Source organism: Vulpes lagopus, chromosome X, assembly GCF_018345385.1.
Source record: "Vulpes lagopus strain Blue_001 chromosome X, ASM1834538v1, whole genome shotgun sequence".
NCBI lineage: Eukaryota > Metazoa > Chordata > Mammalia > Carnivora > Canidae > Vulpes > Vulpes lagopus.
In genome coordinates, this window is record NC_054848.1 from 95,815,366 (window position 1) to 95,832,766 (window position 17,401).

Consider the following 17,401-nt stretch of genomic DNA (forward strand, 5'->3'; position numbering starts at 1 on the left):
CACACACATATACCACATGCACAAACAAGTATGCAAATATTAATCATTAGTCATATTCAACTAAGTGAATCCAGTCATTCTGGATAACTGGAAAGCTGAAACTACCAAACGAAGGGCATTTAATATATTCTTAGGGATAAAATTTAAACAGCATAAGAGTAAAATTATTGTCCAAAATCTCAGTCATGGGTCTTACAGAGTTTATTTAATCCATCTTTCCATCTCAGGGAAGGACCAAATCTATATTTATCATCAATATCATCTTAATCCTACTAAAGGAAAAAAAAATGGTAATTGGAACTCTCAAGGAGCCTTCCCCTGCTACTCCCTAAAGAAACAATCATAAAAATACAGTGAACTCAAATCAGGGTCATTGATTTTTGATTCCCACATAGATACACAGTTTTAAAGGAATGTTCAGAGGTCAATACATATTTAGCAAAATCTTCTATACCTTTTGTGTCTATATATACCACAAATATTAAGAATTGGTAATCCATTAATTCATTAATATTTAATTGATTCATTCATTAAACATTTTTGGCTGCCTCAAGGTGACCTTGAGGCCATAAAAATGCTTGATAATTAAGTATTCAATTATTTTTATCAAGCTGTACTTTATTAAGGCAGAAAACCTATTTTGGCTCAACCCTCAGAAATTATAATCATAAAGGTTGTTAAAGTATTTTCTGAGCATAAACCTTTTAATCAATGTATCAACTGAGAAATCTCTATCACAACTTCAAATCCTTTTTGGAATGAGGCAGACCACCAAGGTTTATACCCTGGTTCTATCATTTCCTGGTTATATGATCTTGAACAACTTATTCAACTTCTCCTTGCCTTGGTTTCCTAATTTGTAAAGTAGTATATTAGTAGTAGTTCCTGCCTCATGGGGATAAAATGAAATAATTCACACAAAGGACTCAGCACTGTGCCTTGTACATAGTAAATCCTAAATACAAGTAAGCTAATATTATTAGTGATTATATTAGGCTTATAATTATGGATTCTGGGTCATGCTTAACATGTAACAAGAATTAAATCCTTGGTGATGTGGTACATATGATAAACACTATGGAAGACAGGGGTGGTGGATGTCAGAGGTTTCGTGGGAGATATATAGCTTGAATTGGGATTTAAGTGATAGAGAACGACAGGTGTCGAAGAGAAGGCACACAACGTAAAGGGGCATATAATGAAAAGGAAGTAAAGGAAAGTGAGGATGAATGTTGGAGGGCCATAAGAGTCCAGTAAATAGTTGATCAGTACACCATTTAATTGAAAATCTCACTCTGGCTTCCCAAATAAAAATTTTAATTTAAATAGGTAGTAGGTAGTCTCTTCCGAAAATGGGCTGTTATCCTAAGTCTAATGTATGTGTATGTGTACCTGCATGTGGAGGGGATGAAGCAGAGAGTCTATCATCTTTTAAAGAATTCACATGAACCGTCTCATTTAATGTGTACAATAATCCTATTAGAGATTTAATATTATTAACAGCTCCATTCTAGAAATAAGGAAATTAAAGCACAGAGATATCAAGAAACTTTCCCTAAATCATACAGCAACCAGTAAGTAGATAGCAGCCAGAAAGTCTAACTTCAAAGGCATGTGCACTGAATCACAAAGTTGCTTCCACTTAAAATTCATAAGGTCATGTAACTTTTTAGGTAAATTGCTGGCCAGAACTAGTAAAGGAGGAAAATCTTACATCCAGTGTTCCTTAAACTAAAATTGCTACCTTATTGATTTAAGCCTCAAGTTTGTATTCAAATGACAAGGAATATAATCGTCCAAGTGAATACAGAAACCAGAGGAATAAAATTTCATGACCTACTTCATTTTAAATCTAATATATAAGATTAGAAGGAAAACTTTTTTTTATTAACTTCATGTTTCCTTGAGTAGAAAGAGAAAAGTAAGGATTTGTTGTTTTAGGTTTCATTCAGAGGTGATTTGGGATGTTTTGAGGCCTGACTGAACAGTATATTAGATGCTTTTGTTTGCTTGACTAAAAAGGAGTGGTTACCCTGAGGCCTCGGAGCCAATATGGCTTTTGAAAACATCATGTGCAACTCTTGAATTAAATATAAAAATTCTACTGTGAATTGTCTTGATGCTGTGTCCTTTGAAAGATACAAAGCATTTCTAAAAGGTAGAGACACAAGAGGTTGCTCTAAATAACTAAGAACAAAGAAAACAATTTCACAGTGTGTATAGTGCAAGCTATACTAGCATTTGACAGTTTGAACAGGGGTACATGGATACAATAAATGCTATAATAAATGCCACAGATATGGGAGGCAGCATGGCTGTTGTAGTAAGGAAAACAGACTTTGAGGTCATATAGACCTCAACTGGAATCTGGGTGCTGTGACTTTCTAGTTGTGTGACTTTGGAAAAGTCACATGTTATCCCCACTCCAAGCATTAGCTTTCCCATCTCCAAGTAGGGAAAGTAGTGCCTATACCTCATAGTGTTGTTGTGAGAATTAAATGAGACATAATGCATGCAGAATCTGCAATATTGCCTGATGATAGTAAATACCCAATAAACTGAGATTTAAAAAGTAGTGTAGCCTTATATAATTCAATATCGTTTATATGAAGGAGACTCAATTTTCACCTTTTGCCAGATAGATTGGCCATCACTGTGCAGGCTATTCCTTTCTTATATTTATTTATGTTTTATAAATAACTCACCTCCATCATTGTCCAAGTTATCTCCACAAAGCATTTCCATGACAACGTTGCAGCCTATTCCACTCCAACCCACCTGACACACACAGTGCCAACCATTTTGGTCCAGGGTACATCGCCCATTTCCAAAGCAGAGCCCTGGGCAGCCATCTGTAAAGACAGCAGAAAATAACAATCATGGAGACATCAGAATGCGATTGGCTAACAATGATGTATCTACCTATAGGAAAGCATCTAATCACTTGGGCTCCATTCAGATGAGGTATTGAATAAATGGAAGAGGAACTTGCTTGCTTACAAAACCTTCCCAGGGAACTTGTTATCCCTTTCTTGGCTGTGCTTTTCCTTAGAGAGCCAATTAAGCATTACTAATGCTAACCCCAATTCCCAATCTCTGGTTTAGATAGGATGGAAACTATGATGGGGACAAAAAATGTTTTTTGTTTCTTTTAGAAAAAAAAACGAATCTTCTCAGCTCAATCAAACCCAGATGGACGGTATTGTATCTAGTTATGACCAATAAGCTGGGAAAAGACAGAAGTTTCTATGAAAAGAAACTTCCTCTAACTACTTCCAGTCTGTACTGATTTTTCCCTTGTGATGCACTGCTTCAGGACTTAGGTATGTTGGTACACATTTCAGAGCATACCATTAAATATTTGTCCATATAAATGCCTTAGAAATGTGCTTCAGTTGCTTTATATTTATTTGGCTTTTTAATTTAAGATTATCAATGATCTGAGAGCTAAGGATTAAATCTTTAACTTATCTGGCATCTCACTCAGAAGCTAGCATAATACTATTAAACCCATAGTAGGTGCTCAACAAATGTTTATGGAACTAATGCATGCCAGACTGAGACTTTCAGAATTCTAGAGAATGACTGGATAAATGCAGTCAAGAGGAAATTGTTGTGCTTAAATGACTTCTATCCATTGATAAACCACAAAGACTAACAATGGTCTCTATTTGGACTTTTAATTTCTCTGGGATGCCCTACTCTTTCTACCAATAGTTCAGAGTTTGGCCATTCCAAAGGGCAACTGTGTATGCGCTAAGTGCTCAGTGGACAGATGAACAGAGATGGCAATATGGCATATATCTTCTGGAATTTTCCCAGTAGTAGCATAAGACCAGATCTGAATTTTACTGGAGAGAGTCCAATCAACATATTTTTTTTTCATTTGCTGTCTTTGAAAGAAAAGTCCAGAAGTATAAAAAGCAAAATAATTTTTAAAAAATCTGTAGACATAACCCAGTGTTCCTTCCAAATGGTTTTCTAAGTAACTATCAACAGACCAGACGAAGAAAAAACTTTAAAATAAAATGACAGATGGCTGTTAGAAAATACAAAGACTCTCTCTCATTATATATATTCATATAAATATATATGTATTCCTCAAGAAGTGATATAAGATGAATACAGATAGGTTTAAGAAAAGAGTTTATCTAGCTCCATTCATCTACTTCCATTATCATGGATATACAATGGCTAAAAAGAAATTAGGGATAACTTGGAACATAGTCAACTTTCGGAGGCTGAGGTAATGAAAGGCACAGGTTATCTGACAGAAAAACCCTTACCGTCTCTTGGGGATGCATGATGGGTTACTTATAAAGGGAGAATTATTCTGTCCTTGAAAGTATACTATACATGGACTTAGAGCCATATTGCTGTATTAAAGAAAATGTTCAGCCATCTATCTAAATCAAGTTCATATAATAATTACTTGTACACATAGACACCTGCACAAACACACACCCACGCACATAAAACTCCATAGAAAGACAAAGAAAAACAGTTCTTAAAGCTGCTTGTCAATCCATTATACACTATGGCAAAAAAATAAAATGACTCTTTGATGTTGGAAAAACAAATTATTTTTTAGTTGGACTATTACGGCATGAACCTGACAATATCACACATAAGGAAGCCTGCCAGAAGTAAAAACACAAACCCAAAACACAAACACACACAAAACCCCCCACCAACCCTTCCTTTCCCATAGGCATATTTTCCATTTACAATATTTTTCTGTTATAAAACGAGTGAGAAAAATCTTACCTCGGACGGCATCTAAGTAGTGAGCTAAAAGGGAGGGGGGGAAAGAGTGATTGAATGAATTTCTGGGAGACCACAGCTATCCAACATGTATTAATGCTTTACCATCTGTTGCCTGGGAGGAGAACAGCAAACTGTGAACTGCCGAAATGCCTGCAGCTCAAAAGTTGGTACACGGGCCTGTGTAGTTTGTGAATAATATTTTCTGTGGGAAAGATATTAATGGCTTTTCTGCAAGAAACTCTATTAGGCTTCCTAAAAAAGTGTCATATTTCATTAAAAGTATAAGAACTGCGTTTTTACATTTCAGTAATAACTTTAGTGAAAGAGCACTAGCTTCAACTTCTTATTAGTAATATCTTTAGAAGGGAGTTCTGGAGTAACCACCTTCGGTAATCATCACAATATTTAAATCCTCTTATGTGAAGGCAATAAACTTACTGTACTGCAGGAATGTAATTACTTACGCCGCATAGGAATCTCACCCCTTACCACCTTTTTAATGAATCTTAAATATTTTCCACAGTCACAGAACAAGACTTACTGTACCTTTAGTAGAGTAGTAATGCAGTTTATTAAGATTATATGTTATATATGTTATATATATTATACATTACTTTGGCAGGGCCCAACCATTATAACAAAATACTTTCACCTAAAAATAAAAGTGGTGCTACAGTCTGGTGGGAAAAAAAAGCCCACAAACAATGTGTTGGGTATCCAGAGGCCCATGCTGGCCTTTGCTCTGCATGAAATTTCTGTGTGCTCACGGAATGCCACTGGAACATTCTGTGAACCACTTTCCTTAGCTGAACAATGGGAATCGTACTTGTCCGTCTGTACATGCAGGAGGCCTCTGTGATAGATATATGCATGTGTCAAGGACTTGGATTTATTTTCAGACAAAAGTATTTTGAAGTTGAAACCCTAGTTATTATTACTGTTTTTTTCTAGTGTGAAGACCTCCTGATAGATTTATTACATAGGCTCCTCTCATACCCAAAAGCTGTTCTCCCAGGCAGCATCCTCAAAATTAGTGAAAGTTGTGACAAGGGATGGGAGAGGGTGGGTGCCTCAGTACATATTCTCTATACTAACCAATAAGCAATTCAACACAGATGTTCTACCGAAGGTAGGTCAGGAGTGCCCTCCTCACATACATTAAAGACAGCTCCTAATGATATTGAATGGCCTCTGTTAAAGTAGTCCTGCTTAATGAAATTGCCTCTAAGTGCTTTCGAGTGAAACAACCTATACTTTTCAAAAGGAAAAATGGGCAGTGAATGTTATGTTCACAACAAAAGCACTTCTCTTATTAACTAATGACACTTCATTCCAATGTATCATCTTTCATTTGAGTAACTCAAAGCATGAGAAAACAAAATATAAGGAATACTGAAGTAGTGAGAAAATAAATGACACAAGGAAGAAGTAAGATACTATCAACAAAAGAGGAAGACTCCCAGTTAACCAAACTTTCAAACTTATGCCTAACCCCCCTTCCTTTTCCTCAAATTCTATGAAAAGCTTGGTGATTGATTGCTAACATGCTTTTCCTTCTTCAATTAATTCAATTTATTTTGTTCAAAGTATGCTGGTACTTACCAATAGTGCAGTGGTCGCCCTCCCATCCAGGGCTACACTCACATTTTCCATCTTTGCACTGGCCATGCTCGGCACAGTGAGAATGACAGGAGCGTTCTTCACATGTTGGTCCTACCCAACCTTCTTCACACTGGCAAATTCCTCGTGAGCAGACTCCATGGCTACCACACTCCATGGTACAAAGCTCTGTGGGAAATTCAAAGAAGATACATTTACCTATTTTATTAAAACCAGAGTCTGTTCTTTCCAAAAGACATTAGAATTACCAAAAATCCCACTCTATATTTATATTTTAAATATATAAACCAAATATCACAAAGACCTCTAGCATTTGAGTAAATGTACAAGGAACTCTATAAAAAAGATAGTTAAGTCCCGAAGTATAAAATAAACCCTAAGTCAAATTGATTTTGAAAAGTCCATAAAATGATAATGGCATTCAAGGCTTAGAAATGAAGTCAGTGCCAAACAAATGTCAAGTGGGCTTTACTAAAAATTCATTAAGATCACAAATAATGTTACAAAGATTTTACAATGCTACAAGCAATCATTGGGGGTAAAAACACACACGCATAGTAAAATGGTGCTCTAACTTCATTCAGGAGGAGAGGTTCTACAATTGGAAAGATAGCTTTCTAATAAAATTTATAATATACAAAAGTAAAGCTGCCAATGATGGTAATCAGCTGGTTTCCCTGAACATAAAAACAATATCTGCATTTACTTTAAGCATTTAAAATGAATCCTGGTTGATTAAAATACAATCTTATCTTTAAATGTCATTCATTATTTGGCCAATATAATCAAGTTGTATACTGGCTCTGCTGAGGTTCTCTCCTCTGTCCTCTTGACTTTTTGTTGAGACATGCTGAATATTAATAAAGTTATGACAGGAGAGAAGCTAAAATAAAAGTTTGGCAAGCCTTTTTCTTGACTGGATACCCTTTCTGGAGGAGGAGATGGGGGATAAAAGTCTACAGAAAGAATGCAAAAGAAATAATGCAATAGGTTTTGGGTACAACTGGCCATATACCCTTCAAAGAAACAGTGTTCTGGATGCCAAGTCATCTATCTTTCATAATCTCAAATTCTGAAACTGGTTTTATATAGTTAGAGGTATTGACATGTCATGATATCAGTATTACTCTACATTACCTTTAACAAGGGCCTTTCTGGGGGATCCCTGGGTGGCGCAGCAGTTTGGCGCCTGCCTTTGGCCCAGGGCGCGATCCTGGAGACCCGGGATCGAATCCCACGTCAGGCTCCCGGTGCATGGAGCCTGCTTCTCCCTCTGTCTGTGTCTCTGCCTCTCTCTCTCTCTCTGTGACTATCATAAAAAATAAATTAAAAAAAAATAAAAAAAAAACAAGGGCCTTTCTGTGTAACAAAGGTTTCTAGTCTACAGATAGCAGTTATTTTTCAGTGGGTGAAAATATTCTTCTGATAAAGCCATGGGTATAGATTTTATTACTATCTAAATCAATTTGTTCACTAATTCAGTCACAAGTATTCTCTGTAGGCCAAGGTATGATAGAAAGAACAGTGGATATGAAATAAGGATTCCTCTGCATAAAAGCTGTGTACCCATAGGAAAATTACTAACATGTTCTCTTAATCTCTGCTCATGTAACCACATAATGGAAATAATAATATTTACATCTCAAAGGGTCATTGGACAGATCTGGGATATATTCTGGAGGCAGGGCCAAAAGGAGTTCCTCAAGATGGGATGCGGGGATTGAAGGAAGGAGAAAAATAAAAGTTTTGGCTTAAACAAGTGGGTGGATACTGCTGCCATTAATTAAATGGGAAAGGCTAAGGGAAGAATAAGGGTAGAAGATCAAACATTAACTTTGAGATAAATGTGTAGATAGCCAAGTGAATTTGAGAGGCCAGGGCTAGAGATATGAAATTGGCAAGTATTAGCACATAGGTGGTATTTAAAGGCATGGGACTAGATGATATCCCTAAGGAGAGATTATAGACAACTGTTGGAATCAGCCCTGAGGTATCCCATGATTTGAAGGTAAGGTATAAAACAAGGAACCATGAGGGTGCCTGGTGGCTCAGTCAGGAGAGCAAGGAACTCTTAAACTTGGGGTCATGAGTTCAAGCCTCATGTTCATTGTAGAGATTACTTAAATAATAATTTTTTTTTTAAAGAGGAACCATTAAAAAGAGACTGGGAAGGAGAAGCAGTGAGTGATAGGAGGAAATCCAGGAGATTGTGGTCTAACTAAAGCCAGAAGAAGATGCTTTTTCAAGAAGAAGAAGAGAGTAGCAGTATAATAGTACTGAGAGGTCAAGTGAGATCTGGGCAGAGAAGTGTCCATTGAATTTATCAATATGAAAACTGTTGGTGGCTTTAGGAAGAGCTGTATTGATATGGTAGCAGTTGTAAATTCAGATTTGAATGAGTGGAAGAGTGAATGGAAAAACATGTGTGGGGTCATCAGATTGTAAGAAAAGTATAGAACCCAGAAAATACAAAAAAGGGGGGGCTTTGCCTAGTAAATGGTAGTTCAAGTAGGTTGATCTTGAAACAGCATCTACTTTCTATATCTTGCTTCTGAATCTCTAATTGATAATCTGGATTTATAATGTCAGCTCTTGTAGTGAATCTGAGGTTGTAATTATGCTCCCCTAATGGCTTTCCCCAAGGCTGGACTGAAAGGGCCTTTCAAAAATTAGGGAGCTTAACAGGTCAAAACCGATCAAGTCAGAGCTAACAGAAACAATTAGGAGGCAAATTTTTGTGTATATTGCTTTATACAACTATAAACTTTAGGCACTGAAAAAATGTATCATTCTGATAATTTCCTGAAATGTAGCAGGACTAGATGAACAGTAACAGCAAAATGGCAGACTAGGCTATCCTTAAACCATCTCAATATAAGCTGTAGACATGTTAAATATAATTTAATAATTTTAAAAATTGCATGTCTTGGCTCACAAGAAACAGAATTATCAAATGCCAGAAACAAAGATGATGTTAACAGCCAAAGAAGTAAGCATATAAGTCAACCTTCTGGCAGCTTTAAGTGGTTATCGTACCCAGTAATGACTAGGGGATTGGGTATATATGTCCACAGAGGAAAAAAGGATGAGATTTTTGGTCCATTAAGATGAGGCGTTGGACTGAAACTCCTGCAGAAAGTAAGGACTCTTGAAGGGTTGCAATCTCAATGAGATGGGGACTAGTAAAACTCTATCCACTAGCCCAGAGAGATGGCAAGGAAGCATTAACCATAATAATGATAATAACTATCATTAATAATAATAGATTTGGGAGCTAGAAAACAATATTAAAATAAAATACTACCGAATAATATGCGCAGTAGAATGCCCTGAATGAAATATTTCTAAAATTTGTACTATTCAGGAGTTAAGTAAGATATTTTGTCAAGTATGCATATAAAATTTAAAAGTGAAATTATTTCTAGTAATTGTGACCTAAGTAATTTTTACTATTCTCTCCTGATGGAAACTGGAAAATCTAGACAAAATATATTTTAAAACTGTTGGACATTGCTGGAGTTCACAAAAGAGTTAAGCATTACTGGGCCACGTTCCAGGAGTAAAAGAAAAGCCAGAGAGGTGAGTTTGGCATATATGTATGCTTTTCCTCTGGAAGTATCTGTCAGTTCTGGTAGAGTCAACTGGAAGACTCAGAAGCTGGGTAGAACTTTTGTCACTCTCACAGGTGCAGAAAAAAATATTTGACCACATAATGGCTAAGAAATTTCTAATACTGAAGAAAATATCAAGCCAAATATATGAAGCAAAATTGAAGGAACAAAAAAAAAGAGAAAAGGACAAATTTACAACATAGTAAGAGACTTTAATGCCCCCTTTCTCATTAACTGATGATAGAACAAACAGACAAGAAATCAGAAAGGATATAAAATATTTGAGTAACATGATTATCAAATTTGATCTAATTGACACATATAGAGCAGTACAATAAATGACTACAAAGTGCACATAATTCTCAAGTGTACATAGAACATTTATAAATATTGACCATATGCTGGGCTATATAAAGCAAGTCTCAATGTATCTCAAGTATTGAAATTATTTATAGCATGTTGTCTGCCCACTGTGGACTTAAACTTGAAATAAAAAGATAAGCAAAAAGTAACTTTAAAATACACATAAGTTTGGAAATTACAAAATATACCTCTGAAAAAACTATGGAACAAAAAGAAAATCATCATGGAAACTAGAAAATACTTTAAATGAATGAAAATACAATGAACATATCAAAATTTGTATAACTCAATTCATGTATACAGGAAAATTTATAAGGCAGAGAGGAAAATCAGCTGACAACAATGACCCATGCATCCATTCTAAGAAATTAGAAAAGCAAGGTAGACTCAAAGAGGGTAGAAGAAAGAAAATAGTAGTTATTAAAGCTGAAATTAATTAAATAGGAACAAATATGCAATAGAAAGGGTCAAGAAAGCCAATGACTGCAATTTTCATAGCCCAATAAAATTGATAAACTTCTGATGGGAACTGATCAAGAAGAAAATACAGAAGATCCAAATTACCAATACCATGAATGGAAAAGATGACATCACTATTGAGTGTACAGACATAAAACATCATAAAATAACATTACAAACAACTTTTCATCAATACTTTTGAAAATTTCAATGAAATGGACAAATTCCTAGTAAACACAATATACAATAATGAACATAGACACACACACAAAAGAAACTGAATAGTTTCTATGAAGAACCTCAATCCACAATGCAAAATGTTCCCACAAAGAAAATCACAGTCTCAGATCAGTACTTGTAAATATACCAAACTTTTAAGGAAGAAAAACTGCCAGTCTTGAACAATCTTTTTCAAAGAAGAGAAAAAGAAGAAACACCACAATGTGAGTTATGAGGCCAGCACAACCTTGATATAAAATTCTGACAAGAATATTTCAAGAAAAAATACAGGTCAATCTCACTTATGAATATGAATGCAAAAATCTTAAACAAAACACTCAACAACAAACCTAGCATTATATAACATGAAACACTATAATGATCAATTTATCCTTACTCTAGGAATACACGATTATGTTAATATCTGAAAATCAATGTAATTCATTAGATATATGGAATAAAAGAAAAAAATCATATGATCATCTAAATAGACATATAATAAGTACTTAGTAAAATACTAAATAAACATCTATTCAGGATAAAGGCTTATAGCAAATGAACACTAAGAACTTTAATCTGATAAAGATTAGCGGCAAAAAAAGCCTACAGCAAACATAATATTTAATAGTGAGACGCTGAAATATTTTTTCTATTATTGAGAACTGAGAAAAGTTGCTTATGATCATCACTTCTATATGCCATAATTTTAGAAGTCCTAGGCAGTGCAATAATATAAGAAAAAGAAAAAAATGTATAAAAATTGAAAAGGAAGAAAGAAAGCCATCGTTACTCAAAGATAGTATGATTGGGGATCCCTGGGTGGCGCAGCGGTTTGGCGCCTGCCTTTGGCCCAGGGCGCGATCCTGGAGACCCGGGATCGAATCCCACGTCAGGCTCCCGGTACATAGAGCCTGCTTCTCCCTCTGCCTGTGTCTCTGCCTCTCTCTCTCTCTGACTATCATAAAAAAAAAAAAAGATAGTATGATTGTGCATATACAAACTGGTAAAAGAACCTGTATAGAGGGACACCTGGGTGGCTCAGCGGTTGACCATCTGCCTTTGGCCCAGGACGTGATCCCAGGATCCAGGGTTGCGACCCACGTAGGGGATCCTTGCGGGGAGCCTCTTTCTCCCTCAGCCTGTGTCTCTGCCTCTCTCTCTCTGTGTCTCTCATGAATAAATAAATAAAACCTTAAAAAATCTATATAGACGAATTATTAGAATACATGAATTTAGCAAGTTCTCTAGGCATGAGGCTAACATATAAAAATGTTCTCTTGGGGATCCCTGGGTGGCGCAGCGGTTTGGCGCCTGCCTTTGGCCCAGGGCGCGATCCCGGAGACCCGGGATCGAGTCCCACGTCGGGCTCCCTGCATGGAGCCTGCTTCTCCCTCTGCCTGTGTCTCTGCCTCTCTCTCTCTCTCTCTGTGTGACTATCATAAATAAATAAAAATTTAAAAAAAAAAAAAACCTATTAAAAATGTTCTCTTTATATTGACAACAAACAATGAGAAAAATAAACCATTTATAATAGCATCACAACATCATATACCTAGCAATAAATTGAAAAAAATATTTGCAGGATCTATGATGAAAACTATAAAACTTTATGAAAGAATATTAGAGAAGGATAAATGGAAAGCTACGGCAAACTCTAACTGAAAAATAAAATTAAAGATGTCAAATTCCCCCAAATTATTCTGTAGATTCAATGTAGCCTCACTCAGTATCTTGGCAGTTTGTGTATGTGTGTGTTTTTGTACATGTGTGTAAATATTGACCAGATAAAGAAAGAAGCAGAATAAGGTGAGAAGAGGTACTCTAGCTAATAGCAAGACTTAGTGTAAAGTTATGTTAATTTAGACAGTCGGTATTGACAGAATGGCAAATAGACCAATCAGATTGAATAAAGTCTTAAAACATACAAGGATACTTGATTTACAGTTAAGATGTCTCTGCAGGCAACTGTCAAATGACTGCTGTTTTAAGTTAAATCTCTCTGGGAAACTGAATATCCACTAGGAAAAAAAAAACCTCACTCCATATACAAAATCAATTCCAGATAGAATTTAGTAAATGTAAACTATCAAAACTTCTAGAACACTATGTAAGAAAACAATTTTATGATCTAGGGTAAAAAAATTATCTTAAACAGTACCCAAAAATGCTAACCATAAGGGCAAAAAATAATAAATTGGGCTGTATCAAAATTAAAAGTTTGTAATCAAAAGACAAAGAAAAAGCATGCTATAAGTGGTAGAATATATTCATAGAACATAAAATTGAAAAAGAGCTTGTGTCCAGAATATACAAAGAACTTCTTAAGATCAATAATAACAAGGCACATAACTCAACAGGAGAATAGGCAAGAGATCTTGGGATATCCGAGTGGCTCAGTCAGTTAGCATCTGACTCTTGGTTTTGGCTCAAGTTTTGATCTATCTCAGGGTCATGAGTTTGAGCCCCATATTGGGCTCTGTGCTCAGCGTGGAGTCTGGTTGCAATTCACTGCCTCTCCATCTTCCTCTGCCCCTCCCCTTATGTGCTTTCTTTCTCAAATAAATAAAATCTTAATAATAGAAAAAAATGGGCAAGAGATCTGAAGAAGTCCTTTATAAAAGAGGATATCCAAGTCTACAAAAGCATATGGAAATATGCTCAGCATCATCACTTATCAGGGAGATACAAAATAACATAACAATGAAATACCACTGCACACCCACAGAGATGGTTAAAATCTATAGGATTGACAGTGAGAAGTGTTGGTGTCAGTGTGAAGTAATAAAAAGTTTCATGTATTACAGGTGATTGTGTAAATTGGTATGACCACTTTGGGAAACTCTTTGACATTATCTGCTAAAGTTTGATATATGTATACCATGTGGCTTAGCAATTCCACTTCTTACTATTTACTCAACAGAAGTATGAGCAAACAAATATTCACTGAAATATATGTATAAAAGTGTTCATAGGATTATATGTGTTGGCAAGAAATGGAAATGCTTTAAATATCCATCAACAGTAGAAGATATAATTGTGGTAATTTTGCAAAAAAGTAATACATCACAATGAAAATGGGTGATCTACAGCTACGTACCATAAGATAGATGAATCCCACCAAAACTAATTTTGAGTGAAATAAATGAAATGCAACATCATATATACTGTAAGATTCCATTAATAAAATTTTTGGAAAGCAGGCAAATATTAGAAGTCAGAGCAGTTATGTTGGGGAGGAAGGAAGAAGGAGGTAATAATTGGGGGGGGGGACACAAAGGAGGCTTCTAGGGACAGTATCCTATAGTTTGACTTGGGTGGCAGTTAGCAAGTGTTTCATACTCAGATAATTCAGTAGGCTGTATACTTATGACCTTTGTACTTTTCTGTATATGTGTTATATTTTAATAAAATGTTAAGAAATTAATTATAATGACCAAAAGAACAGAAACATACAGAAATTTACAACTTTCAAGGTGGGAAAAGAATGAAGATAACTCAAAGAAAAAGCCAAAAAGGGAAAAGACAAAGAAAAATAAATATTATAAGTAGGAGACACAAAAGAAGATTCTGAGCTATAAATCCAAACATGTCAGTAATCCCAGTAAATAAAAGCAAACTGAACTTGAAATTTAAAAGAGAGACTTTGGAACTGAGTGGAAAAGGAAAGCTAGTTATGTTCTTTCTATTAAAAAGATATGTGCTGAAACATACTAACACAAATTTAGTAATAATAGGAAAAAGGCATTCTAGAAAAGTACCATCCAAGAGCAATCTAGTGTAACTCTAACATTATCAAACAAAATGGATTTCAAGATATAAAGCATTATTATGGATAAAGAGAGTCATTATGTAATGATAAAAGGGATAATTCATCAGGGAGATGTAACAATCCAGACTGAATAAGAAAATATAGCTTCTAGATATATTAAAGCAAAAACTGATAGACTGATAATAAGACAAATTGAAAATTTCATAATCAGTAATAAGAAGATAAAAAATTAGTGAGGAGGTAGAATGTTTGAATAGTACAATTAACAACTTTAATATACTGGACATATATGGAACCCAAAGCTATGACTATATGATACATATTCTTTTCAAGCACATAGAGAATACCTACAAAAACTGAAAAACAGTAGTTCACAAGGCAAAGCTCAATAAATGGCAAAGATTTTACATCATACGATGTTTCAACAAAATGCACTAAAGTTAGAAATCAATAAACAAAAAGCAAAAAAAAAAACCCACAGAAAAGTGTTAAGAACACACTTTAAAATAATTCATGAATTACATAAAAATTATATTGGAAATTAGGAACTGAATAACAACGAAAATACTATTTATAAAAATTTGTGGGATACAGTTTAGACAGTTACCCAAAGGAAATTTACAGCCCTACATACATTTAATAGAAAAGAACAATCGAAAATTAATGAACAAAGTGTCTAACTCAAAAAGTAAGAAAAAAGACTGCATATAAGTAGAAAGAAGGAAACAAAAAAAAAGGTAAGAGCAGAAGTTAATGAAACCAGAAACAAAGAAACAATAGAGAAGATCAACAAACCCCAAATCTGTGCCTTTTGATGTGAATAATTAAATAGAGAACCCTCTGGCAACAGAGAGCAAGGAAAATAAGAAAAGAAATGATACAAATAAACGTTAAAGACTAAAATATAAAAGTAAAGGAGAGTGCTATGAAGAACCTTATGCCAGTAAGTTTGAAATCTTAGATGAAGTACACATTTTTGAAGGAAACAAAATGGACTAGAGAAGAAATACAAAGCCTGAAAACACATTAAAGACATTGAAAATGGCCTACATGGTTTTGTATGTGTATTTTGCTAAACTCCAAGGAACAGATAATCTATAAGCTATACCAGAGAACAGGAAAAGAGAGAAGTCTTCCTGAATGATTTTGTGAGACTATTATAATCTAGTTCCAAAATGGGGTTAGAAAGGAAGGGACTTTTCTACAGGCCAATCTCACTTATAAACATGGCTGCAAAAATCTCCAATAAAACATCTGGAAATCAAGTCAGCACATATACATAGATACACACAAATATAGAAATTACAACCGGAGCACCTGAGTGGCTCAGTTGGTTAAGCCTATGACTTTGGCTCTCAGGTCATGACCTCAGGGTCCTGGGATCCAGCCCTTAGTCAGGCTTCATGCACAGTGGGGAGAATGCTTCTCCCTCTCCTTCTCCAACTGCCCTTCCCCCTACTCATGTGCATGAGTGCTCTCTCGCTCTCAAATAAATAAATAAATAAATAAATAAATAAATAAATAAAATCCTTTTAAAAACTCCAGAAATTACAACCAGGTAGGCATGAATGCTAGAATGGTTTAACTTTTGAAAATGTAGTCATGTAATTCATCATTGAATTAATCCATTTCACTTTAAGTTCACTTCATAATGGATTATCTTAAATAAAATTATCTTATCTGAAATACAGAAAGAGCATTATATAAAATTTAGTCCCTATTTATGATAGAATCTCTCAGCAAAACAGGATTAGAAGGGGACTTACTGAATATTATAAAAGTGATTTACCACAATCCCAAAGTAAGGATCACACTTAGTAATAATAGAGACATTCCTCTTAAAGTCAAAAGTACTACAATTAATCATTGCTTCTAATTCAACGTTGTACTAGAGATGTTGGCTAGCATGATAAGACAACCAAAACTATATAATGTGTAATACCTGAAAAGGAAGAGACAAAATGGAATGTATAGGTAAACTAAGAAAATTAGAAGAGGATAGCAATGTTGTTGGATACAAGATCAACAGAAAAAAAAAAGATCAACATCATGTCTATATATAGAAGCCAAATTAAAATATGTACTTAAAAAATCTCACAATAATAAATCTAGCAAAAAAAGTTCAACATTATTTTATATAAGATTTTTAGAACTTTTCTAGCAGCTTGGGAAGATGGCAGAGTATGAGGACCCTGAGCTCATCCTGTCCCATGTTTACAACTGGATATCATCCACATCCAAGTCAATAAACCAGAGAGTGATTCAAAGACCGGCAGAACAAATTAAATATTGAGAAGAAGCTGCATCTGAAAGGTTAGGAAGGTCAGAAGGGGGAAGGGAGGCTGCTTGCAGGAGGGATGGAGCTGCATGGAGGGGAAAGGGCAGAGAAACAGGCCCTTACACCAGGGATTTCACATGAGGAAGACTAATCCCTGTAACATTTGGCTTAGAAAACCAGAGGGGCTGAATTCTGTGTGTTTGTATAACCAGTGGGACTTGGGAGCCTGGAGTTTTAACTCAGGTGAGCTGTGAGGGCGGGTGATAGATAGTTGGGTCACTGCCCTTAAAGAGACAGCAGCCTGTGCAGAGGTGA

The 17,401-nt window shown here is 35.2% G+C and overlaps 1 protein-coding gene across 9 annotated transcripts in view; it reads right to left on the reverse strand.

Moving 5' to 3' along the window:
• TENM1 (teneurin transmembrane protein 1) overlaps positions 1-17,401 on the reverse strand; it is an 802,950-nt gene that overhangs the window by 175,465 nt on the left and 610,084 nt on the right. For 8 of the 9 annotated variants that reach the window (XM_041741541.1, XM_041741545.1, XM_041741548.1 and 5 more), the window contains 3 exons: positions 6,370-6,555; positions 4,768-4,791; positions 2,706-2,852 (listed from right to left, as the gene is read on the reverse strand). In XM_041741541.1, coding sequence (XP_041597475.1) covers positions 2,706-2,852; positions 4,768-4,791; positions 6,370-6,555 — 357 coding nt within the window. The remainder of the gene's footprint in view (positions 1-2,705; positions 2,853-4,767; positions 4,792-6,369; positions 6,556-17,401) is intronic. The other variant, XM_041741547.1, reaches the window with a different exon arrangement.